The 25,820-nt window shown below is 43.0% G+C and overlaps 1 protein-coding gene across 1 annotated transcript in view; it reads left to right on the top strand.

Moving 5' to 3' along the window:
- Nucleotides 1-25,820, top strand: part of LOC129492798 (ATP-binding cassette sub-family C member 11-like) — a 78,195-nt gene that overhangs the window by 867 nt on the left and 51,508 nt on the right. The window contains 6 exon segments of the mRNA XM_055298102.2: nucleotides 11,479-11,595; nucleotides 12,844-12,980; nucleotides 16,118-16,127; nucleotides 16,129-16,277; nucleotides 19,643-19,790; nucleotides 21,242-21,473. Of these exon segments, the coding sequence (XP_055154077.1) occupies nucleotides 11,497-11,595; nucleotides 12,844-12,980; nucleotides 16,118-16,127; nucleotides 16,129-16,277; nucleotides 19,643-19,790; nucleotides 21,242-21,473 (775 nt within the window). The 5' untranslated portion in view covers nucleotides 11,479-11,496.

Genomic DNA, 25,820 nt, shown 5'->3' with positions numbered 1-25,820 from the left:
CGCCCAGGCTGGAGTGCAGTGGCAAGATCTCAGCTCACTGCAAGCTCCACCTCCCGGGTTCATGCCATTCTCCTGCTTCAGCCTCCCGAGTAGCTGGGACTACAGGCTCCCGCCACCACGCCAGGCTAATTTTTTGTATTTTTAGTAGAGACGGGGTTTCACCATGTTAGCCGGGATGGTCTCGATCTCCTGACCTCGTGATCCGCCCACCTCGGCCTCCCAAAGTGCTGGGATTACAGGCGTGAGCCACCGTGCCCGGCCAATTTTTTCTTCTTTCAAAACCTCGATACTTTTTTTTTTTGTTTTTAATTTAATTTAATTTAACTTAATTTTTTTATTATAGTTTAAGTTCTAGGGTTCATGTGCACAACGTGCAGGTTTCTTACATATGTATACATGTGCCATGTTGGTTTGCTGCACCCATTAATTCTTCATTTACATTAGATATATCTACTAATGCTATCCCTCCCCCCTCCCCCCTCCCCTCACCCCACGACAGGCCCCCCAGTGTGATGTTCCCCACCCTGTGTCCAAGTGTTCTCATTGTTCAGTTCCCACCTACGAGTGAGAACATGCAGTGTTTGGTTTTCAGTCTTTGTGATAGTTTGCTCAGATTGATGGTTTCCAGCATCATCCATGTCCCTACAAAGGACATGAACTCATCATTTTTTATGGCTGCGTAGTATTCCATGGTGTATATGTGCCACATTTTCTTAATCCGGTCTATCATTGTTGGACATTTGGGTTGGTTCCAAGTCTTTGCTGTTGTGAATAGTGCCACAATAAACATACGTGTGCATGTGTCTTTATAGCAGCATGATTTATAATCCTTTGGGTATATACCCAGTAATGGGATGGCTGGGTCAAATGGTATTTCTAGTTCTAGATCCCCGAGGAATCGCCACACTGACTTCCACAATGGTTGAACTAGTTTACAGTCCCACCAACAGTGTAAAAGTGTTCCTATTTCTCCACATCCTCTCCAGCACCTGTTGTTTCCTGACTTTTTAATGATGGCCATTCTGAGTGGTTTGAGATGGTATCTCATTGTGGTTTTGATTTGCATTTCTCTGATGGCCAGTGATGATGAGCAGTTTTTCATGTGTCTGTTGGCTGCATAAATGTCTTCTTTTGAAAAGTGTCTGTTCATATCCTTTGCCCACTTTTAGATGGGGTTGTTTGATTTTTTTCTTGTAAATTTGTTTAAGTTCGTTGTAGATTCTGGATATTAGCCCTTTGTCAGATGGGTAGATTGTAAAAATTTTCTCCCATTCTGTAGGTTGCCTGTTCACTCTGCTGGTAGTTTCTTTTGCTGTGCAGAAGCTCTTTAGTTTAATTAGATCCCATTTGTCAATTTTGGCTTTTGTTGCCATTGCTTTGGTGTTTTAGTCATGAAGTCCTTGCCCATGCGTATGTCCTGAATGGTATTGCCTAGGTTTTCTCCTAGAGATTTTATGGTTTTAGGTCTAACATTTAAGTCTTTAATCCATCTTGAATTAATTTTTGTATAAGGTGTAAGGAAGGGATCCAGTTTCAGCTTTCGACATATGGCTAGCCAGTTTTCCCAGCACCATTTATTAAATAGGGAATCCTTTCCCCATTTCTTGTTTTTGTCAGGTTTATCAAAGATCAGATAGTTGTAGATATATGGCATTATTTCTGAGGGCTCTGTTCTGTTCCATTGGTCTATATCTCTGTTTTGGTACCAGTGCCATGCTGTTTTGGTTACTGTAGCCTTATAGTATAGTTTGAAGTCAGGTAGCATGATGCCTCTAGCTTTGTTCTCTTGGCTTAGGATTGTCTCAGCAGTGCCGGCTCTTTTTTGGTTCCATATGAGCTTTAAAGTAGTTTTTTCCAATTCTGTGAAGAAAGTCATTGGTAGCTTGATGGGGATGGCATTGAATCTATAAATTACCTTGGGCAGTATAGCCATTTTCATGATATTGATTCTTCCTATGCATGAGCATGGAATTTTCTTCCATTTGTTTGTGTCCTCTTTTATTTCATTGAGCAGTGGGAAAACCTTGATACTTTTGAAGGATATCAGTCAGTTATTTTGTAGAAGTTCATTCAATTGGAGTTTATCTACTGTTTCTCATGATTAGATCAATGATATGCATTTTGGGGCCAAATACCATGAGAGAGATGTTGTGGGCCTGATGCAGTGGTTCACACCTGTAATCCCAGCACTTTGGGAGGCCGAGATGGGTGGATCATCTGAGTCAGGAGTTCGAGACCAGACTGGCTAACATAGTGAAATCCCGTTTCTACTAAAAATACAGAAAATTAGCCAGGCGTGGTGGTGCGTGCCTGTAATCCAGCTACTTGGGAGGCTGAGGCAGGAGAATTGCTTGAACTCAGGAGGCAGAGGTTGCAGTTAGCCAAGATCAGGCCATTGCACTCTGGCTTGGGCAACAAGAGTGAAACTCTGTCTCAAAAAATAAAAAAAAAGTGATGTTGTGGCCATGTGATATATGATGGTGAAATGTCTTACTAATGATGATTTGAATCTTGACTACTTGGTGAAGGTGGTATCTGCCAGATTTTTTCACTGTAAGTTACCATTTTTCTCTTTGTAATTAGTAAGTATTGTTTAAGGAGATAATTTCACATTTATTTATTTATTTATTTATTTATTTTTTTTTTCTTCAACTTTTATTAGGTTGGTGCAAAAGTAATGGCAAGAAACCGCAATTACTTTTGCACCAACCTAATATTTTAAGTTCTGGGGTACATGTGCAAATGTGCAGGTTTGTTACATAGGTAAACATGTGCCATGGTGGTTTGCTGCACAGATCAACCCATAACCTAGGTATTAAGCCCAGCATCCATTAGCTATTCTTCCTGATGCTCTGTCTCCCCTACTCCTGCCCCCATCAGGCCCCATTGTGTTGTTCCCCCACCATGTGACCATGTGTTCTCATCCTTCAGCTTCCACTTATAAGTGAGAACATGCAGTGTTTGGGTTTCTGATCCTGTGTTAGTTTGCTGAGGGTAACAGCTTCCAGCTCCATCCATGTCCCTGCAAAGGACATAATCTCATTCCTTTTCATAGCTGCATAGTATTCCATGGTGTGTATGTACCATATTTTCTTTATCCAGTCTATTGTTGATGGGCATTTAGGTTGATTCCATGTCTTTGCTGTTGTGAATAGTGCTGCAGTGAACATACGTGTGCATGTATCTTCAAAATAAACTGATTTATATTCCTTTGGGTATATACCCAGTAATGGAATTGCTGGGTCAAATGGTATTTCTGCCTCTAGAACTTTAAGGAATTGCCATACCATCTTCCGCAATGGTCGAACTAATTTACACTCTCACCAACGGTGTAAAAGTATTCCTTTTTCTCTGCAACCTCGCCAGCATCTATTGTTTCTTGACTTTTTAATAATTGCCATTCTGACTGGTGTGAGATGGCATCTCACTGTGGTTTTGATTTGCATTTCTCTAATGTTCAGTGATGTTGAGCTTTTTTTCATGTTTGCTGGCCACATGAATATCTTCTTTTGAGAAGTGTCTGTTCATGTCCTTTGCCCATTGTTTAATGGGGTTGTTTGTTTTTAAATTTGTTTGTAAATTTGTTTAAGTTCCTCCTAGACTCTAGATATTAGACCTTTATCAGATTGCAAAATTTTTCTTCCATTCTGTAGGTTGTCTGTTCACTCTGCCGGTAGTTTCTTTTGCTGTGCAGAAGCTCTTTGGTTTAATTAGATTCCATTTGTCAATTTTTGTTTTTATTGCAATTGCTTTTGTTGTTTTCATCATGAAATCTTGCTGGTGCCTATATCCTGTATGGTATTACCTAGATTTTCCTCTAGAGGGTTTTTTTTGTTTTGTTTTTTGTTTTGTGACAGAGTCTCACTCTGTTGCCTAGGCTAGAGTGCAGTGGCGCGATCTCAGCTCACTGCAAGCTCCGCCTCCTGGGTTCATGCCATTCTCCTGCCTCAGCCCCCCTAGTAGCTGGGACTACAGGCACCTGCCACCACGCCCGGCTAATTTTTTGTATTTTTGGTAGAGACGGGGTTTCACCGTGTTAGCCAGGATGGTCTTGATCTCCTGACCTCGTGATCCGCGCACTTCGGCCTCCCAAAGTCCTGGGATTACAGGCGTGAGCCACCTCGCCCGGCCCTTCTAGAGTTTTTATAGTTTTGGGTTTTACATTTAATCGATCTTGAGTTAATTTTTTGTGTAAGGTGTAAGGAAGGGGTCCAGTTTCAAGTTTCTGCATATGGCTAGCCAGTTCTCCCAGCACCATTTATTAAATTGGGAATCCTTTCCCCATTGCTTGTTTTTGTCAAGTTTGTTGAAGATCAGGTGGTTGTAGGTGTAATTTTACATTTATTATTTAGAATTCTACTGTAAGAAAGAGCTGTTCCATCTCCCCCATTTATTTACTTACTCAATTACTTTTTAATGTTAGTATGGTCTCATAGATATTTAGGTTTTATGGATTTTTTTTTTTTTTTTAGACTGAGTCTCCTCTGTTGCCCAGGCTGGAGTGCAGTGGTGCGGTCTCGGCTCACTGCAAGCTCCACCTCCCAGGTTCATGCCATTCTTCTGCCTCAGCCTCCCGAGTAGCTGGGACTACAGGCTCCCGCCACCAGGCCTGGCTAATTTTTTGTATTTTTAGTGGAGACAGGGTTTCACCGTGTTAGCCAGAATGGTCTTGATCTCCTGACCTTGTGATCCGCCTGTCTTGGCCTCCCAAAGTGCTGGGATTATAGGCGTGAGCCACCGCGCCCAGCTAGTTTTTATGGATTCTAATCCAATAATATTTTTTTTTCTTGAATTGTTTTGGATTTGACCATTTCTGCATGTTGAGATTTGACTTGGGTTTGGCCTTAGGTTGCAGGTGGAATATTTTCTCCAATATGAAGTCCAGCAGTGCTTTCAGAATTCCGGAAGTAATTGAAAGTCCATTCATATCAAGAGTTATTTGTTGAGGGACTTCTCAGTGCCAGGCCCTGAGCTAATTGCAGAGGGGTAGACAGGTCCTAAAACAAGGTCCTACTCTCAAGCATCTCTCAGCCAGGGGAACAGACCCATAGACATCTGAGTATGAGGTAGTGCAGACAGAACTGTGTGTTTACATATGTGCAACAGATAAGGGAAAGAGAAATCAGGTGACTAGGTGCTGTGGGAGAGACACAAATATAGAAACTTGGAAGCTCCTGCCTAAAGCTCTTTGTCTGACAGGATCCCACCTTCTTTTATTCATTCACTGAACATCATTTTCACATTGCTTAATATTCATTTCAATAACCATTCACTAAAAATATTTTTTGAACACCTATGATGTGCTGGACACTATTCTAGATAATGGGGAATACATCAGGGAATAAGACAGACAAGATTTCTGCTTTCATGAAGCTGACATTCTAGTGGGAAAAACAAACAATAAGCAAGGAAAGAAATAAGGAAAATATTTCTAGATAGTAATAGGCCTTTTAGATGGTCAGAGAAGGCCTCTGAAAAGATGACATTTGAACTGAGCCCCGCAGTGTGAGAAAGCATAGATCAGTGCAAAGATTGGGGGGTGGGGGCCAAGGGCACTGTTCTAGGCAGAGAAAGCAGCACTTGCAAAGACCCTGTGGCTAGAATGAATTTAGGGTGTTTGAGGAACCTGTTCCTGGAATGTCTGAGCTTGGGACCTAGTGATTCCAGTTGCAATAAGGTGGGCAGAGTCAGATTATAGAGGGCTATGTAGGCTCTGGTAAGGAGTTTGGGTCTTACTCTAAACCTGATGGAAGCCATGGGAGAGATCAAGTTGAGGAATAACATTATCTAGCTTATATTTTCAAAAGTTCATTTTGACTGCAATGTGGAGAATGGAATGTAAGGATTTAAGATCAAAAGCAGGGAGGCCAGTCAGGAGGTGGTTGCAGTTGTCCAGGCAAGAAGTGATGACTTAGACTAGGAGCAGTTGCTGTCAAGCTATGTTTGGTTGTAGCTTCAAGAGAATATGCTGATGGATTGGACATGAAGATTTAAGGAAAAACAGTTGAGAAGGATTATCCTAGGTTGGGGCCTAAGCCACCAGAGCCTGGAGAGAGGTTGAGCCAGTAGCTGAAGATCCTGGCTATAATGAGGGTCTCAGTCACTTCTCTGGATATATACAACGTACCCTACCCTGTGACAGACTCTGAGGGTGATGCAGAGATAAAACATATGTGGCCCAGATTCGCAAGCGCTTACCTTTTCATCAAGGGTCTCTCCAAGGGTAAGAGGGGAGGGGCTGCATTCATTCAGGCTTCCAGAGTTTTAACAAAGAACTTCTAAAACCAGCTTACAAACTTTATGGTATATTTTTAAAACACTAATGTTTTATTATTATTTTAACTCACTTATGCCGGAGGTTGCAATTTAACTCACTTATGCCGGAGTTTGCAATTTTTTTGGATTTTTGCAATCAGACCTCGGTGATGACCTTGAGCAGTAGGATATAAATAACTTTCACATGCTTAGCATTCCCATAATGGAACACTAGGCATCAATGGCCTAATACATACGTGTGCCCCAACAACCACAATAAACAATACTATATAAATGTTCTGTTCACATAATAATGGCTGGATTTAGTTTTTAAAACACAAATTAATGCTGCTCTGTAGAAGATGTGGTGTGTGGTGTGGGAATAGGCCCAAGTTTAACCTGCCTGCTTGATGAAAACCCTCTTTCAACCCTGTCACTATATCTCTGTGATGGGATGTGTCAGCCTACTTTGGAGAACACCAAGAATTTAAATGTGAAGACTTTTGTGACTGTGTGGCTTTCCTAGCTCCTTTTTGGACAGACTCTGCATGTACTTCATTCATTTATCCACTGAATATTTGTTATGCATATACTATGTGCTGGGCACTCTTCTAGATCCAAGGACACATCTGTGAACAAGACAGACAAGGTCCCTGGTTTCAAAGAGCTTATATTCTAATGAAGTATGCAGAAAACAAATAAGCCAATGAGGAAAGAAATGGCAATTTCAGAATGTGATGAGTAAAGGAAGTAGATTAGGAAAATATGCAGAAGGTGGTATGCAGAGAGGGGATCTGGGAAGGTCACTCTGAGGAGGTGGCATTTGAGTAGAGTCCTGAATGTCAAGAATGAACCAGCTCTGCAAGGAGGTGGGAGGAGAATATTCTTGTCAGATATTAGGACCAATGCAAAGATCAAGGTGAGAGGATCATCCTAGCTTCTGAAATTGAGGAGAAGGCCAGGTACTGAGATGTGGGGATTCTTCAGGCAACAAGATGCCCTCCTGAAGCTATTGGAACTAACAGAAGGAAATAAACCTAAGAGCAGAGAAAGTTAAATAGCACAGGGTGAGGTACAAGAGGAGTAAAATCTAATCACTTAAACTTCTTTAGGGCCCGCTGGCAGGTGCTTCTGGCTCCTTGCCCTGGACACTTCCATAGCCACTGATATACCTTCTGGTCTTGGACACTAGACCCTGCTGCGTAAGAACATGGAAATAAATCAGCTCCTCCAGAAAGCCCATGATACAGGTTACCCTGCTCCAGTGGCTCCCCTCCTGTTCACAGTCTGTTTCACCATATGCAAACAACCCATGTCCAAACCAAATTTGTCACCTGACCTTTGCCTCTGGGGATTGGGAAAACACAGGGCTGGAAGCATGTGCTGTTTCCTCTCTATTTTATTCCCAGTCATGTCCTGGTTTCCATCCTGACTACAATGATGGTCTTACACTAATTAGAGTGAATAAACTCCAGCTCCATTTTCTTCCGGAAAGAGAATTGGGAGTCCAGGGAACTTTTCCGGGACTGTCAAGGAAAGTTCTGGAGGGAATTCCCCTGGTCAGTCCAGGAAGTGGAGATGGGCCCCATGGAACTGGAAGGAGGCCCAAGCTAATGTGTGGCTGAGCTTGAGCTCATTTGCTTGGGATGAGTGACTGATGTTCTGCAAACATAACTATTACATGTTTGCATTTTCTTAATTTTCGTTGGGTTTCATTTTCCATGTTGTTAGTTTCCTGGATGAATCTTGAATAGGAAAGAGTCACACTATGTGCTGGGCACTCTTCTAGATCCAAAGACACATCTGTGAACAAGACAGACAAGGTCCCTGGTTTCAAAGAGCTTATATTCTAATGAGGTATGCAGAAAACAAATAAGCCAACGAGGAAAGCAATGGCAATTTCAGAATGTGATGAGTAACCCTCATTGCATATCTTTGCATCTCTAGTTGTGAAAACTTCATTACCTCTCTTTGCAGGTGTATTTGAATAAACCAGGTTGGCAAATCATACTGTAGCTGAGAGGTGAGAGAAAATCTAATTTCTTTACTTGGTCTTTATAAACCTGGTCTTCCTCATGATCCCCCACTTGCTGGTTAATGAGGGAAAAATAAATGTTTTGGCTTACCATTTTAAGATCTTGTTTGAGCCAATAATTTAAGTAATTTTATCAAATAATTTTCACTAAAGGCTCTGTCTAGGAGTTGTCACCTGGCAGAGAAAGAATCAGGGACTTGGAAACAGTTACCTCTGCTCCTGGGCTCTCCCAGGGGAGGTCTTTTATCTACTTGCTCACTGCCTGTCCTGCTGTCTTTGCAAGCCAGCTAGATCTTGGGTAGGCCTTCAAGTAATGCTTTTTTGGCTCACTCACCTGGGGGTGTCCTCTGAGTTGCTAGGCCTCCCCTGTCCCACTTCCGTTGGCACCATAACCCCCTCCAAGATCTCTCCATGACTCTCAGCTGTTTGCAGCCTGGGTTGTCCACTATGCCACTTGTGGAAAGCCCTTCACCCAGACTTTTAGCAACTTCTTGTTCCCATCTATACCACAGGGAAGCCAAGAAAGCTAACCACCAGGCACAGCCAGCCACAGCCCATAGAGCACTTAGAAGTGAATTGGAAAATGATGTGCCCGGCAAGACGAGGATTTAGGAAAAGGAAGCACTCTCGCAAGATGGATGCCACAGTGGTTGGCTGGCACCTGCTCATACTGCCTCATGAGAATCAGCAGTCAAATTTTCATGAACTTTGAGAGCGTAGTTGCTAAACACAAACATTATTAAAAATCAAGTCATATAAACTTACAGTTAAATAAATTATATCAAAAACAATGATAATACTAAAAATGTATCATTTCCTACTTATTTTGCTACCTTTTGCTGTTATTTATACTTCTAAGGTTACTTACATCTATTATATCTCTATGGTAGAAACACTATATGATGATGCCGTGCTGCGCATCTCTTCCCAGCTCTGCATTCGGTGGAGTTATGTTGGTATCACATCACGAAATCGGCCATGATGGGTGTGTTTACACCACAGAAATAGGCAAAGGCTACATATCAGGGCTGGATTTATCATTTTGTTGACTGTCTAGTCTTAAGAAAGAAATGTAGGAAATGTTAATAATGCAGATTAAATGTACAAGTGTGTGGTGTCTGTAGCCATTACATGGTGAGTAGTAAAATAAAATAAGGGAATATTCTTTCAGCATTTGAAAACTATTCAGCAAAGTTACTCAGGTCATTGACAAATGAGTGAAGATTCAACCAACATACATCTCTGGTATTGCACTTTCCTCTTACTTGTTAACATAGAGCAAAATGTCAAGTAGCATTGGCACTATACTTAATCACCAATTGCAGCCACAGGTTTGTTACAGACACAAACGTTTATCAGCACAGCACTGAGGCAGCCCTTTGCGAGGATATGAGACTTGCGCTCTGAAATTTGCTGCCTCCATCCCTTGCTCTATTCCCTTTACTGGGGATCTTTGTGTACGAATAAATCATATAGCAATATACCGTGGCCCCATCCACAGGGCCTCATTCTAGGGAATCATGCCAGTTTTACTTTAATGCAGCTATATTCTAGGCTGGTTCATGGCAGCCAGTCTTCCTCCCAGAACTGTAAAGAGTGTGTGGCACTCTCTCTTATCTAATACACCTCCTTCTCTCTCTTTTCTCTTTTCTATCATCCCTGAAGTGTCCACATTCTACCACTACAAGGCAAGTAAGCCTATGGCCTGGTGCCCTGGCTGGGAAGCCTATCTTATATGGTCTGTAGGAAAATTCCAGCAACTGACTCTACCAGATCTTGTTGTGATTTGGTAAAAGGAAGTGGGATGGGAAGGAGTGGGACAAAGAAATCTAGAGTAACTTCTCACAAAGTAGTGGGTTAGCTTGCAGTCTATTTGCTTGAAGTACAATCCAATATTTGAATGTTTGTTTTGTTCTGTTTTTTGAGATGGGGTCTTGCTCTGTTGCCCAGGCTAGAGTACAGTGGCACAATCTCAGTTCATTGCAACTTCCACCTTCCAGGATCAAGTTATACTTCTGCCTCAACCTCTCAAGTAGCTGAGACCACAAGCGTGCACCACCACGTCTAGCTAATTTTTTATATTTTTGGTAGAGACAGGGTTTCGCCATGTTGCCCAGGCTGGTCTCAAACTCCTGAGCTCAAGCAGTCCTCCTGCCTCGGCCTCCCAAAGTGCTAGAATTACAGGTGCATGCCATCATACCCAGCCTCAGTATTTGAATGGTAAAAGCTATATCTGAACACCAGGACCAACTACATAATTTGTGGGTCACAGTGCAAAATGAAAATGAAAATGAAAATGTGGGTCTTCTTGTTCAAATTTATTAAGAATTTCAGGATGGCAACAGAAAAGCATTCAACTAAGCCTGGGGCCCTTATGAGTGTGGGGCCCTGGGGGGCACAGGCTGCACCCTCATGGCCCTGGCTCTGCTACACACTTTCTCTTTCCATCTCTTCAGAATATTCCTAATTACTACCTTCTCTTCTGTCCCAGGCACATGAATGTTCTGAGTCAAGCAGGGAGTGAGTCACATACTCAGAAAAACAAATATGAAAGGCGTATTTTTTTTTTTAAAGAACCCTGATTATTTAAGTCTCCTAACCTGTGCCCAGATTCCTTCTGGGGTCTGTGAAAACCAAAAACGAAAGCAGGGAAAAATGATGTTTCTTTCATTCACGTATGCGTCGGTTCATTCTTCATTTATTGAGCACCTGCTGTCCTCCCAGCACGTTCCAGGCCCCGGAAATTCAACAGCGAGGAAAGCAGACATGTCCCTGTGTTCATGAGGCTCTCTGTGTAGTGCATAAATGAAGTCTGAACAAATAATGATTCAAACAAATACACAGTTACAGACTGGGATAAAGCAAGAAGACTGATTTTACGAGCAGGGCTTTGATAGATCAAAGGAGATTGCCCAGGATCAAGGGTGCGGTGTTAGGGGTGGGTTGGGGAGGGTGGTGGTGGTTAGAGAAGGTTTCGCTAAGTGATTTGGGCCTGAGGCCGGAGAAGATGTTTAAAAAGAGGGATCAAGCACATGCTAAGGAGAAGAAAGAGCAGGCACCCAAACCTCTGCATGGCCCCAAAATGCTCCCTGTAGGGTAGTGCCCCCTCTTCTGGCTGCTCAAGACGGGATCTAAGCTGCTTCTGACTCCTGCTGTCTTTTCATATTCTCTGATTCTGGGAAACGAAGAATTGGCAGGAACTGAAAATGACTAGGAAGAGGACATACTGGGTGCCCAACTCTTCTGGTGGCCTCGTGAATCTTGGCATCGACATAGGCGATGAAATGGTTTCAGGACTTAGTTATGTAAGTAGATCTCTTAGCATCAGCACACCCGGAAACTGAGTTGGCAGAATGCTCTCCATGGTCATAAATTACGTCAAACAATTTCTTCCCATACTTATTTACCCTTGAATTTTTTTTCTTTTCTCTTTTCGCTCTCTCTCTCTCTTTTTTTTTTTTTTTTTTTGACTCAGGATCTTGCTTTGTCACCCAGGCTAGAGTACAGTGGCACAATCATAGCTCACTGACGCCTCCTGGGTTCAAATAATCCTCCCACCTCAGCCTCCTGAGTAGCTGGGACTATAGGCACATACCACTACTCCCAGCTAATTTTTAAATTTTTCACAGAAATGGGGGTCTCCCTATGTTGCCCAGGCTTGTCATGAACTCCTGGCCTCAATCCTCCTGTCTTGGCCTCCCAAAGCACTGGGATTACAAGCATGAGCCACCACACCCAGCTACTCTTGATTTTTTTCAAATAGACCTCAGGCTTCCACAATGAGATCAATTATAATCTGTCATCATGGCACACCTTCATGGTTTATGCATATCTCTATGCATAAGATTGTATAGAGATTAGATTGTATCTATCTCTCTACCACCTATTACCTATTTATCTATGCATTTACTCATATTAATAATAATAATAATAAGCATTGGCAAACCCATCACCAATACATCAGCTTGGACCTTGACAATCACACACAGCAATTGGTCTTCCCCCATTTCATTCCCCAACCCTTCCTACCTGATGTAACCACTATTCTGAATCTCTTTCTGTCAATCCTTGCTGTGCTTTTAAAATAGTATTATTTTATGTAGAATATATTATTTATTCTATATGAAGTCCTAAAAAATTACCTGTCCTTTTATTTTAGTTGTCAAAAGGGAAACATACAATATTTTAGGATTTGCTTTTTTACTTGTTGGTTTCTTTTTAGTAGATTTACCCTCAAAGAGTGACTTGGTCCCTCATTCTGCAGGTAACTAAATATGGCACCCTTTATTCCTGTCTAAATTGTTTACTATCAGATAAAAATCCAAAGAGGTAGAGTGACTAGGCCAGACTCACTCAGCAAATGTGGGGCAGAGCGAGTGCTGGGATCTAGTTGCCCTGACTCTCGGTCCCCTGCTTATTCCCGGCATGGAAGCCTTTCTTTAGGAAGCAGGATATGGAAAAATCCATCTCTCCATGGGCATCTGGTCCAACATTCCCTCAGGACAGAATTTACGAGATTTGAAACTGATGCTCTTTTGTTTTTCTTTTCCAAGAAAACCTACACTCTCCAAGATGGCCCCTGGAGTCAGCAAGAGAGAAATCCTGCAGCTCCAGGGAGGACAGCTGTCACACCATTGGGGAAGTACGATGCTGCCTTGAGAACCATGATTCCCTTCCACCCCAAGCCAAGGTGAGTCCTGATGGGGGTGGTGGGAGAGAGCTGTATCCACCAGGGCAATGATCCCTAACCCTCCCAACTAGACCTCTCTCGAAGGTTGCGTAACTACATCCCTACACAGCCAAATCCCTTCAGAGCAGCCTAAGGCACACCAGGGAGGCACATCGTCATAGCCATTCATTCATTATTTATTCATTCAGAAAGGATCATTGAGCACCTACATGTGCCAGGCACTGTGCTACATCACAGGGGAAGAACAGTGAGCAAACAGACATCATCTTTGCCATCATGGACCTCACATGGAAGAGAAAGACAATAAGCACATAAACCTGTGCATGACATGATTACAAGCTGTTTGAGGAAGGTGCTGTGAAGAAGTATGCAAGTGTTGAGGGACAGGAGAACCATGACAACTTGGTAGGTTCTGAGTGGCTTAAGCTGAGTGACACCTAGAGGGAGAACAAGAATTTCCTAAGCAAGGGTAGGAGAAGAATGATCGAGGAACAGCCTGTGGGACAGCCTTGCCTGCAGGGGCAAGGAACACAGCATGATGTGTCCAGGAGCTGAGAAAGAAGGAGCCAGTGTCGCTGGAGAGTCTTGTGTGATGTGGGTGTGGCATGAGGTGAGGCTGCAGAGGCAGGTGGATCAGACAGGTTCTCAAAGGCCACATTAAGGTTACCAGCCTTGGTTATGGGAGTAACTAAGAGCCACAGGAAGGCCCTAGGCTATCAGCCTTACATTTAAGAATGGAAGAAATTCAGTGTATACCCCCGAATCAATCATAGTTTAATGTAATCATCCCCAAATTGCTTTCTTTTTTTAACAGAAAAAAGTCACAAGAAAATTTTGTTTGTTTGTTTATTTTATTTTATTTTTTTTTTGAGATGGAGTCTCACTCTCTTGCCCAGGCTGGAGTGTAGTGGTGTGATCTGGGCTCACTACAACCTCCACCTCCCAGGTTCAAGTGATTCTCTGCCTCAGCCTCCCAGGTAGCTGAGATTACAGGTGCCCGCCACCATGCCCAGCTACTTTTTATATTTTTAGTAGAGGTGGTTTTCACCATGTTGGCCAGGCTGGTCTCAAACCCCTGACCTCAGATGATCTGCCTGCCTCAGCCTCTGAAAGTTCTGGGATTACAAATATGAGCTGCCTCACCCGGCCAATTTTAATAGACTTTAAAACTATGTACAAGTATAAAACACTGGTTTTTATTTCAAAAGTTGGTGGAACATATCCAGTCATTAAACACTCAACAAAACGTATGCCAGTAGATTACATAAAGACTATGTACAATATAAAAACAGCTGAAAACAGTCTTCCCTGTAAAAATAATTTGAAACGAACTTTTCAATTTAAAATATCATCCATAGCAGAAACAGCCATTTAATATGAGTTGTTTTTTTCTTTTCCTAGCAGTAATGGTTCTAGCTGGGTATTTTATGCATAAAGAACATATTACAAACCCTTTTTATTGTAATAAATACTAAAGCAACATAGGGATACTTTATAATTTAGGACCAAGTTGCTTTCTAACTTAATACAGCCTTGCTTTCAGGGGCCGCTACAGAATCACGCTCCCGTAAGCATGCACACACTCATCCATTTGTCATTTATTGACAAGACCTTAATGCTCTTAGTCTGACTCTTCAGCGTTTAATCACCAAAAGTTCATTTTGTGTTTACGATTTCCCCTTCTCTCCAACATGTTTTCTAAGATTTTTATCTATCAACAAACTGCATTTGTTTTCCCATTTTTTAAATCTGAGCTTCCGTCAATACTAGTTGCATTGTTACCATATTGAATTATGTTATTTCCACCAAGAACAAAGAACCTTGGTACTTTTGTTCACCTGGGTAACCTCATCTTAGATAAATATATTGTTTCTGTTGAGGCTTTGAGATATTAGCACTGGCTCATAGGTCTTGCCCTGTCTTTTGTGATCACAAATGGTACAATCTCTTGCCCTCCCCTCACCCGCTCCTTGCTCCAATATCCCTGGCAACGGCATGTGGCCAGCCTCGTTGAGAATGCTGTGAGGATGTGAAAGGGTGGAGAAAAGATGTCGTAGTCCCTCTCCCCTACCCACCAAAAGAAATCTTATAAGTTCGGCATTTTCATCTTCCCGTCTTTCTCCTCAAGTCTCTTTTTGAATTGCATTTTCTTTCCATTGAAACACATAACCTTAAAGGCAATTTTGAAAAAAAAAGTGGAAAAATGACACATAATCCCAATACCCTAACTTAATCATTTTTGGTATTTGTAAATCATTCTTAAAGATCATACCTTATCATCTTTAATTATGTATATATTCAATTTTATTGTTTGTAAAAGTTTCACGGAAGAATTAAAGCCATGAGGACCTCTCTTCCTATTTCTTTGCCAACTCCAACTCCTTTTTCAGTGTCAACCACTATCAGCAATGTGATATAAATGTACATACTGTTTTGTCTGCTTTCCCTCCTTTCTTCCTTTTTTATATAAGTGAAAAAAAAAATACTGAGTTTTTTTTTTTCTTTTGAGACGGAGTCGTGCTCTGTCTCCCAGGCTGGAGTGGCAGTGGCGTGATCTCGGCTCACTGCAACCTGTGCCTCCCAGGTTCAAGCGATTCTCACGCCTCAGCTTCCCAAGTAGCTGGGATTACAGGCGTGCACGCCACCACACAAAGCTAATTTTTGTATTTTTAGTAGAGACAGGGTTTCACGATGTTGGCCCGGCTGGTCTCGAACTCCTGACCTCAGGTGATCCACCCTCCTCGGCCTCCCGAACTGCTGGGATTACAGGCATGAGCCACTGCGCCCAGCCAATACTGAGTTTTTAATCTGCAAGTGGCCTTTTTTTGGCTTTTGCTTGGAACTCTTCCTGTGTTTTACATATAAACAAACCTTATTGAGAAAAAAAAAACCCAAACATCTACATTGCATTTGCATTTTATAGTATGGGTAGATCATAATTTCTCTCTTTTTGTTTAAATAATTCCTCAGTTAATGGGTACTTTTGTTGTTTATGGTTTTCAACTTAGAAATAATAGTCATGAAAACATGTTTGTGTGTAGATCTGGGTAGCCTCGTTGTGTTTTAATATGGTTGTCATTCATCCTTGCAAAATCTTGATCCTGAATTCATTCTTATCCTTGTGGCCCCTCTACTAGATTTCCTGCCCCCCCAGCCCCTGGACAATGCTGGTCTGTTCTCCTACCTCACCACGTCATGGCTCACCCCGCTCATGATCCAAAGCTTACGGAATTGCTTAGATGAGAACACCATCCCTCCACTGTCAGTCCATGATGCCTCAGACAAAAATGTCCAAAGGTGAAGCTGCTCTGGGCGAACCAGTGGATAGGTTAAAAGACAATCTCTTGGTGGGAGAATGACCAGAGACGCCTAAGGGTGGTAGGGAGGGTCCATCCCAGATGACTTGGCTCTTCCTGTAGGAAGAGGCCTCATACTAGGTGAGGGTTTTTAACCTAGGGTTCATGAATCTCCTAAAATGGTATGGATATTTTGTGCATACGGGCTGGAGATCTTTCTCTGGAGCAAGAATTCACATCTCTTATCAGACTTACCAAAAGGCTTATGAACCCAAGAAAGTTATTTTTCATTTTTTTATTTTATTTTTATCACTATATATATATTTTTTGAGATGGAGTCTTTCTCTGTCACCCAGGCTGGAGTGCAGTGGTGCAATCTCGGCTCACTGCAACCTCCGCCTCCTGGGTTCAAGTGATTCTCCTGCCTCAGCCTCCCAAGTAGCTGGAATTACAGGCGCTTGCCACCACGTCCGGCTAATTTTTATATTTTTAGTAGAGATGGGGTTTCACTATGTTGGCCAGGCTGGTCTTGAACTCCTGACCTCAGGTGATCCACCTGCCTTGGCCTCCCAAAGTTCTGGGATTACAGGCATGAGCCACTACACCTGTCCCAAGAAAGTTAGAAATGATCACTTCTAGTCCCTTTTGATTTTCTCTTTTGGATCAGGCATTCAACAGTGGCACTGAATATTGCTTTGGGTAAGTGGCCCAGTCTCCCAGTGCTCAAGCCACCGCTAACTAGTTGTGTGATTAAATTTCTTGTACCACCGACCACACATGGTAATATGAGGACAAAAGGTGGGAGAATATGAATATGTGATTTTAAAGATCCTGTATTCATGTTCCTACCTCTAGCTGCTTCATGAGAGATACCAGGTGGAAAATGAGTTTCCAAATGTGTTCTGGAAATTACAGTCTCATAAGAGCCTCCCCATAAAGAGTATTCAGTAGTCAGAGGAGTTTGTGAAATGTTGTATTATAGCCAGGTGTTGGAGATTTACAAAGCAACTTAACATATTGAAGGCACATATTTTCACATGGAGTAGAGAAACTGGGTAAACTTTGACCCATTCCTTCTCAGACTTATTTGGTAAGAAAAAAAGAAATGGTTCCAGGAAATACTTTTTGGATAATGTCAGATATTGGTCAGAATCTCACCTCTTACTATGATATCAGACAAGTTTCCCTTTCTGGGCCTTGTGTCTTTATGTATAAAATAGTGGATTGGCTGGGCGCAGTGGCTCATGCCTGTAATTCCAGCACTTTGGGAGGCTGAGGTGGGCAGATCACGAGGTCAGGAGATTGAGACCATCCTGGCTAACACAGTGAAACCCCATCTCTACTAAAAATACAAAAAAATTAGCCAGGCATGGTGGCGGGTGCCTGTAGTCCCAGCCGCTCAGGAGGCTGAGGCAGGAGAATGGCGTGAACCCAGGAGGCAGAGCTTACAGTGAGCCGAGATTGCACCACTGCACTCCAGCCTGGGCAACAGAGTGAGACTCCATCTCAAAAAAAAAAAACAGTGGATCATAAATTTATTTCATGGTCTTTCATAGGATTGTTGCAAGAAACAAAAGAGGTGATAAATTCATTTTTTAAAGTACACAGAGAATCACTTGAACCCAGAAGGTGGAGGTTGCAGTGAGCCAAGATTGCACCACTGCACTCCAGCCTGTGTGACAGAGTGAGACTCCATTTCAAATAATAATAATAATAATAATGTACCTGGAAACACACTTGATGCTTCATAGGTAACCAGCTAAGTCAATGTGAGTTTGCTTGTTCTTCTCTAACCATTGTGAGTACAAGATCTCCTGATTTCCTTCCATTCTCTTCCAGTTCACTGATTCTGTTTTTAATTTCATTACTCATAATGTCTGTCCACACACTTTTGCAATCACTCCGTTTTTGTTTTTTGTTTAAAGATGAGGTCTCACTATATACGCAAACTATGGAATACAGAAGGAATGGAAGAATTAGAAAACTCATCATTTTTCCTGCACTAGTGGGAGGTGGCTCTAGGCAATGGTCATCAGTGTTGGAGATCTTGATAATGAAGGAGTCAGGCTGACACACCCTAACCCACTGACCCCCCCCAACATTCCTAAAAGTAGGACACCAGACATCATGCGGTTTCTGATGTGAGGCGACAGGAAGTACACTACATCACCTCTTACACTTTTTTGCCAAACGGCTGGAATTCTGGATTCCATTAAGCCTTAGGTCTAATGACCAGTTTATTAGGAAGCACAGGGGATCAACGATTATGTTAGACAACACCATGGAGATGCAATCAGTCCAGTTCAGAGTGTGGGAGATCCTACAGGATAAATAAAAATCAGTTTCTCCAACAAATAAATGGCATAGAAATGCAGACAAGCGGAAACGCTTACAGATTAAAATGCAACTCAAGAGTTCTATCAGATTTCTCCTTTAGATGCAATGTGTGGACCTTGTTTGGATCTTGATTCAGAGAAACTAACTTTATAAAGACATGTTTAAATAATTAGAGAAATTTCAATACAGACTGGGCATTAAATGCCATTAAGTAATTATTATTACTGTGGTGTTATTTTATTTTTTTGAGACAGAGTCTCTCTCTGTCGCCCAGGCTGGAGTGCAGTGACACCATCTCAGCTCACTGGTTCAACTCACCTCCCGGGTTCAAGCCATTCTCCTGCCTCAGCCTCCCGAGTAGCTGGGACTACAGGCGCCTGACTGTAGTGTTATTTTATTGTTACTATTTTTTTTTTTGGTTTGTTTTTTGTATTTTTTGAGATGGAGTCTCACTCTGTCACCCAGGCTGGAGTGCAGTGGCATGATCTTAGCTTACTGCAACTTCTGCCTCCTGGGTTCAAGCAATTCTCCTGCCTCAGCCTCCCGAGTACCTGGGATTACAGGCACATGCCACCGTGCCAACTAATTTTTGTATTTTTAGCAGAGACGGGGGTTTCACCATGTTGACCAGACTGGTCTCGAACTCCTGACCTCAAGTGATCCACCCGCCTTGGCCTCCCAAAAGTGCTGGGATTACAGGCATGAGCCACTGCGCCTGGCCCTGTGCTACGGTTTTTTAAAGGACTTTATCTGAAAGAGATAGATACTGAAGCATTTACAGATAAAATGATATGATAACTGAGATTTGCTTCAAATCCTCCAGGAAACAAAAGTCAAAGGGAAGAGACATGAAACAAAAATGTCAAACATTTTTAATTCTGGAAAGGGGGATGAGTACTCAGATTACTACATTGTTCTATTCTGTTATGTTTGAAAATTTCTGCAACGAAGCTCCTGGCTAGCAAGAACTAGGATGTTTGGATGTCACATGCAAAGAGATTCCACCAGTTCCATTATCCTCTTTTCAAGGCTTCACCGCCTTTGGGAAGAAGAAGTCTCAAGATGAGGGATTGAAAAAGCTTCAGTGCTTCTGGTGATGCTGAGGTTCCAGAGAACAAGATTGATTTTCGATGCACTTGTGGGCATCTGCTTCTGCATTGCCAGTGTACTTGGGCCAGTAAGTGGCAGACTTGGTGAGGTTTGGGGGACTCTAGGCTTCAGAGATTTAGAAATGGAACTGCGGGCATGTTCAAGTCCATGCCAGGAGTTAGAGATGCATTTGTCTTGCAGTTGCTGTCTAGAAAGTGAAGACCTTTTGAGGACAGTAGAGCATGGTGGTTAGGAGTAGCTAACCACCAAGGAGTGGCCCTGTAGCCACTGCTTGGGTTCAAACCATGTCCCCGCCCCTTAGCTGCTGGGTGACTTCGAGCAGTATAGTCACGCTCTCTGCACCTTGGTTTCCTTATGGAATCCCATGGCACCCTCAGGTGTAGGCCTTATGGAAACCCTTGCATGTAAAATGGAGAGCTGCCTCATAGGGTAACGTTAAATGAGATAAGTATATAAAGCATTTAGAACATGGCCTGGCTCAGCACATGTTAGCTCCTCTGAGAAATGGCTGAGCAACTCTGGGAATATAGGTAGCAGGAAATAATGGTCTTCTCCAGGTAACATGGTTGGGATGAATGGGCTCTATTTCCCATCATTCTCCAGTTGCTCAGCCCAAGAGTCTCATATGAGAGGAAGAGTCTGATTGGCCAGCTGGGGTCACATGATCACTGGTTGGCCAGAAGAAGTGGGGTACTTTGATTTACAGTCCAGCCTTAGACTGCACCAGTGGGGGAGGTGGGAGTCTTCCCAGAAGGAAACTGAGGCACTGGTACCAGCTAAGGGGAGGTGAATGTAGGTCAGGAAGAAACAGCAGTCGATGACAGAACGGAGATAACTGAGTCAGGTGACAGTTAGGTGCTGGGTCCTCTAGATCCACTCGCCATCATTTTCCATCCTGTCCTGTGCCCCTAATATGGATCACATTAATGGGCCCCCACTGCCCTTTGGCTTCTGGTTGGGGTTGACTGGTGGGAGATTCTAATAGGAGACTGGAAGGAGGGAGAAGATGAGGTCAGGATACATATTCCCCAGGCGGCCTCCCTCCTTGTCCTTGCAGGCTGGTGACCAGAGCTCCTGTCCAGACTCTGTCTGCATGCCTCACCCCTTTTGGGCCACAGAACCTCTTTCTGCTCTTGCCCCTTAGGTCTAAGGAGGCCACTGTTCCCTGCTGTCACCAGCTCCACAGTGCTCCACCAGGCCTTGTTGGATTTCCTATATTCTTTCCACACCTTTGTAAAGCCACTTTGTTAACTCCTAAATCACTGTTTTGTGTGTGTCCCCTGTCTCCTGTCAGGATGAGGACAGCCACCTAAAGTTGCAGAACTGGGTCAGTTGAACTCCTAAGTCTCCTCCAACTGGACCTTAACCTTCTTGAGGGCAGGATTGTACTTGAGTCAGTTTTGATCCTTCAACAAACCCCCAGCATGAATCAGACCTCCCAACCTTTCTTCCAGCAACAAAACATCAAACGTGTTTGGCGGGGTGGTCTGAATGATCCAAACTCCCATTTCCTTGTAGATATTGATTATACCAAAGATCCTGGAATATTCAGAAGAGCAGTCGGGGAATGTTGTCTATGGAGTGGGACTCTGCTTTGCCCTTTTTCTCTCCGAATGTGTGAAGTCTCTGAGTCTCTCCTCCAGCTGGATCATCAACCAGCGCACAGCCATCAGGTTCCGAGCAGCTGTTTCCTCCTTTGCCTTTGAGAAGCTCATCCAATTTAAGTCTGTAATACACATCACCTCAGGAGAGATAAGCAGCTGGGACTGCCTATTCCGGGCCATGCTTCCCTACCCTTCCTCCAGACATGACTGCCCTGGGGGCCAAGAGAGGGAGAAAAGGGGGTTAGAAGAGGAAGGAGAAAGAGAAGGAAAATAATTCCTAGGTTGAGTGTGGATAACCATCAACAATTGCCTCTGTGTCATGAAAGCAGGTCAACAATAATGCAGGAAATGCCACTTACATTCAGAGACTAGAGAGGATTTGTCCATTCATTCAACAAGTAGGAACTTCGGGAGGCCCAGGCAGGAGGATTGTTTAAGTCAGGGGTTAAGACTAGCCTGGGCAACATGGAAAGACTCCGTCTCTACCAAAAAACAAAACGAAACAAAAACAAGAATCAGCCATCTGTGGTGGCTCATGTCTTGTAATCCCAGTTGTGGAAGGCCAAGGCAGGAGGATTGCTTGAATCCAGGAGTTTGAGACTAGCCTGGGCAACATGGCAAGACCCTATCTCTACTTCCAACCCTGCAAAAACAAAAAAAAAATTAGCTGGGCTTGGTGGTGCATGCCTGTAGACCCAGTTACTCAGGAGGCTGAGGTGGGAGGATCATCTGAGCCCAGGGAGGTTGAGGCTGCAGTGAGCCATGATCACGCCACTGCAATCCAGCCTGGGAAACAGAGTGACATCCTATCTCAAAAAAAAAAAAAAAAAAGACAAAAATTAGCCAGGCATGGTGGTGCGTACCTATAGTCCCATCTACTTGAGAGGCTAATGCAGGAGGATCACTTGAGCCCAAGAGTTCAAGTCTGCAGTGAGCTATTATCACTCCACTGTACTCCAGCCTAGGTGACAGAGTGAAACCCTATCATACACACACACACACACACACACACACACCCCAAATAGTTACTGAGGCCTATTCTGAGCCAGATTATGTTCTAGACCCTGGGGATAGGCCCCTGAACAAAAAGACACAAATCCCAAGTAGAAGCATGTTGGAAAGAGCATCCCCTAAGCCAACCTGAGGGTGAGGGTATGGGAAGACTTGATGGCTTAGGGAAATCTTACAGGGAAAAGCAATTTTTGGTAACATCTCAGAGTTTTAATTTCCTTATCTGCAAAAAAGGAATCCTTTCACCTGCCTGGTTATTGTTACTGTCCATTCTTACTCTTGCTTTTTTTTTTTTTACAGCATAACATGAACAAGCATTGACAGAAATGGAGGAAGAAACTCCAACTTATGACCTATAGTTATGGGGGATACTGGGATTTCATTTATTTCATTTTGATATCTCTATTTTTCTGTGGTTTACCAATTGCCTCGAGGGTTGTGGGTTACTTTGATATTGAAACAGATACTTTAATTTTTGGAAAAGGCAACACTGGTTTGGCTCCTTTCCTTTAAGCCAAACCCCTTTGTGATCTGGCATTAGCCCCTTTCCAGCCTCATCTCTTCCCGTGTCCTCTCCTCTAGCCCTAGCTTGACTTCCTCCTGTCACCTAGGCTGGGCTAACCTCCAGTCGTCAAATACACTGGACACATCCCCCTCCTGGTGACTTTGCTTATGTCACTCCCACTCCCAGCCCTTTAAAAATCCCACTCATCCTTCAAGACCCAGTTTAGTTTTCCTCTCCTCCGTGACGGGATCTCCAAACCCAGCCCTCTACTGGCATTCCCTGCTAAGCATTTGCAGTTCTTTTTGCACAAATCTGGCTGCCCTCTAATATGAGCCCCCTTCAAAAACAGAAACCATTTCAGATTCACGACCCTGTCTCTCAAAAGGCCCAATACCTGAATTACACAGAACAGATATTCCAAAAACATCTGCTGAATTATTCATTGCCATCAAGTATAGGCATTCCATAAATGCAAGCACTAACAAACATTAGGTATTTATTGGAATCATTATGGTTATTATTGTTCACCATTTTATTGGTTCTGTGGCCTTAGGTAACTTGTTCAGCCTCTCTGAAGCTGTGGAATAATAATAGAACCAACCTCACAGGATTGTTGTCTCATAGGATTCAGTGAGTTTGTACATGTAAAGCATGTAGACAGGGGGTAGTGGTTGACAAGTGTAAGCTGTACAATTAGTGTTAGTTTCCATTGGGCCTTGAGCTCCACTGTCCTCCTGCACTTGACCGACAGCTAAAAGATCTCCCTGTTTATCTCAGGAAAGTCATCGTAACAACCCCTAACTTACTCTTAGCCGTAGATTGCTCCAAGTCATTACTCACCTTCGCTTGGTCAGTTCTCTAACATCCCTCTGTGTGGCAGGTTCTGTTATTGCCCCCATTGTCGCAAAGGAGGAAACTGAGGCAAGGAAAGGGTAGGTAACTTGTACAAGGTCGTGTGATTGCTAAGTGCTGAGGCCTGAATTTGGACATGGTGCCTGGCTGCAGAGTCCAGGTCTTCAACCCTTGCAGTCACCCGCCTCACTAAGGAGCCCTGTGCTAAGGCCTAGCTTGGTTCCTTTCTGTATATTCTGAGCACCTGCTGTATGCAAAATCCAGTTTCCTCAAACATCTTCATAGAAGCATAAAACAAAATGGTCTATTTGAGAGTGGAGATGGAAGTAATTTCTGAAGTAAGGATTTCTAGGCAGTTGCTTATATACATTGTAATTTAATTCAATTAATTAATTTATTTAATTTATTAATTAATTAAATAATTAATAATTAATAAATTAATTAATTTATTCCCTATTGTTGCCCAGGCTGGAATGCAATAGTGCAATCTTGGCTCACTGCAACCTCTGCCTTCTGAGTTCAAGCGATTCTCCTGCCTCAGCCTCCCGAGTAGCTGGGACTACAGGTGTGTGCCACCACGCCTGGCTAATTTTTGTATTTTTAGTAGAGGCGGGGTTTCACCATGTTGGCCAGGCTGGTCTCAAACTCCTGACCTTAGGTGACCTGCCTACTTTGGCCTCCCAAAGTGCTGGGATTACAGGCATGAGCCACAGCTCCCAGCCTACATTTTATTTTTAAATTAATTAAAAAAAATTTTTTTACTTAAAAACATTTCTTTGTCCTTTCTCTTGCACTAAAATTAATTTTTAAAAAAGATCGGAATACATTCTCCTTGGAAACAAAATAAAATAGTATAGAAGTTGCCTTAGGCCTAGTTTCTTCCCCTATGCCCAGAGATTAGCACCATTAGCAACTTGGTTTTTGTCCTTCAGACCTTTTAAAGCACATTTGACTGGACACGAATGGCTCACACCTGTAATCCCAGCACTTTGGGAGGCCGAGTTGGATGAATTGCTTGAGTTCAGTAGTTCGTGACCAGCTTCGGCAACAGAGAGAAACCCCATCTCTACCAAAAATGCAAAAAGTTAGCTGGGCGTGGTGGTGTGAGCCTGTGGTCCCAGCTACTTGGGAGGCTGAGGAAGGAAGATGGCTTGAGCCCAGAAGGCATAGGTTGCAGTGAGCCAAGATTGTACCACTGCACCCCAGCCCGGACAACATAGACCCAGTTTCAAAAAAAAAAAAAACAAAAAAAAACCCAAAACCAAAACAGTCCATTTAGGTACACATGCAAGTTACCCATAAAAAACACTGGATTTTGTGTTTGTGTATTTTTATGTAAGTGGTACTATGTTTTACATAGTGTCCTCCTCTTGGTTTTGCCAATAGAAAATGTAGAACATAGCTTTTGGGGGATTTTTTACATCGATGATACTACATCTTTGTGTTGCTTTGTAGCTTTCCCTCCTGCTTATTGTGACTGAGCTTTCCAGAGCTTTCCAGTTAGCACACATAGATCGTCCTTATTTGTATTAGTCCATTTTCACGCTGCTGATAAAAACATACCCAAGACTGGGTAATTTGTAAAGGAAAAGAGGCTTAGTGGACTCACAGTTCCACGTGGCTGGGGAGGCCTCACAATCATGGCGGAAGGTGAAAGGCACATCTTACATGGTGGCAGACAAGGGAGACTGAGAGAGCTTGTGCAGGGAAACTCCCCCCTATAAAACCATCAGATCTTGTGAGACTTAGTCACTGTCATGAGAATAGTCCCTCCCACAACATATGGTAATTGTGGGAGCTACAATTCAACATGAGACTTGGGTGGGAACCCAGCCAAACCATATCATTATTTTTTTCAGTGATGCGGAATCGTAATTATAGTACTTTTGACATGCCTGAATAAAGTGCTATGTATGCATTATCTAGCACCGTTCTCAAATCAATATGAGAAAGCAGGTTGTATTATTATTTCCATTTCACTGATGAGGTGACAGAGGCACAGAGACATGGAGTAACTTGTCTGTGGTTGCACAGCTAGTAAATGACAAATCTGGGGCATGAGCTCTGACAGTTTAGCTCTAGGGCCCAAGATTACCTACTACTTCTGGGGTGACTTTGTTGTTGT

This window comes from Symphalangus syndactylus, chromosome 11, assembly GCF_028878055.3.
Source record: "Symphalangus syndactylus isolate Jambi chromosome 11, NHGRI_mSymSyn1-v2.1_pri, whole genome shotgun sequence".
Lineage (NCBI taxonomy): Eukaryota > Metazoa > Chordata > Mammalia > Primates > Hylobatidae > Symphalangus > Symphalangus syndactylus.
Note: the sequence above shows the minus strand (reverse complement) of the source record. Positions and strands in the feature narration are given on the sequence as shown.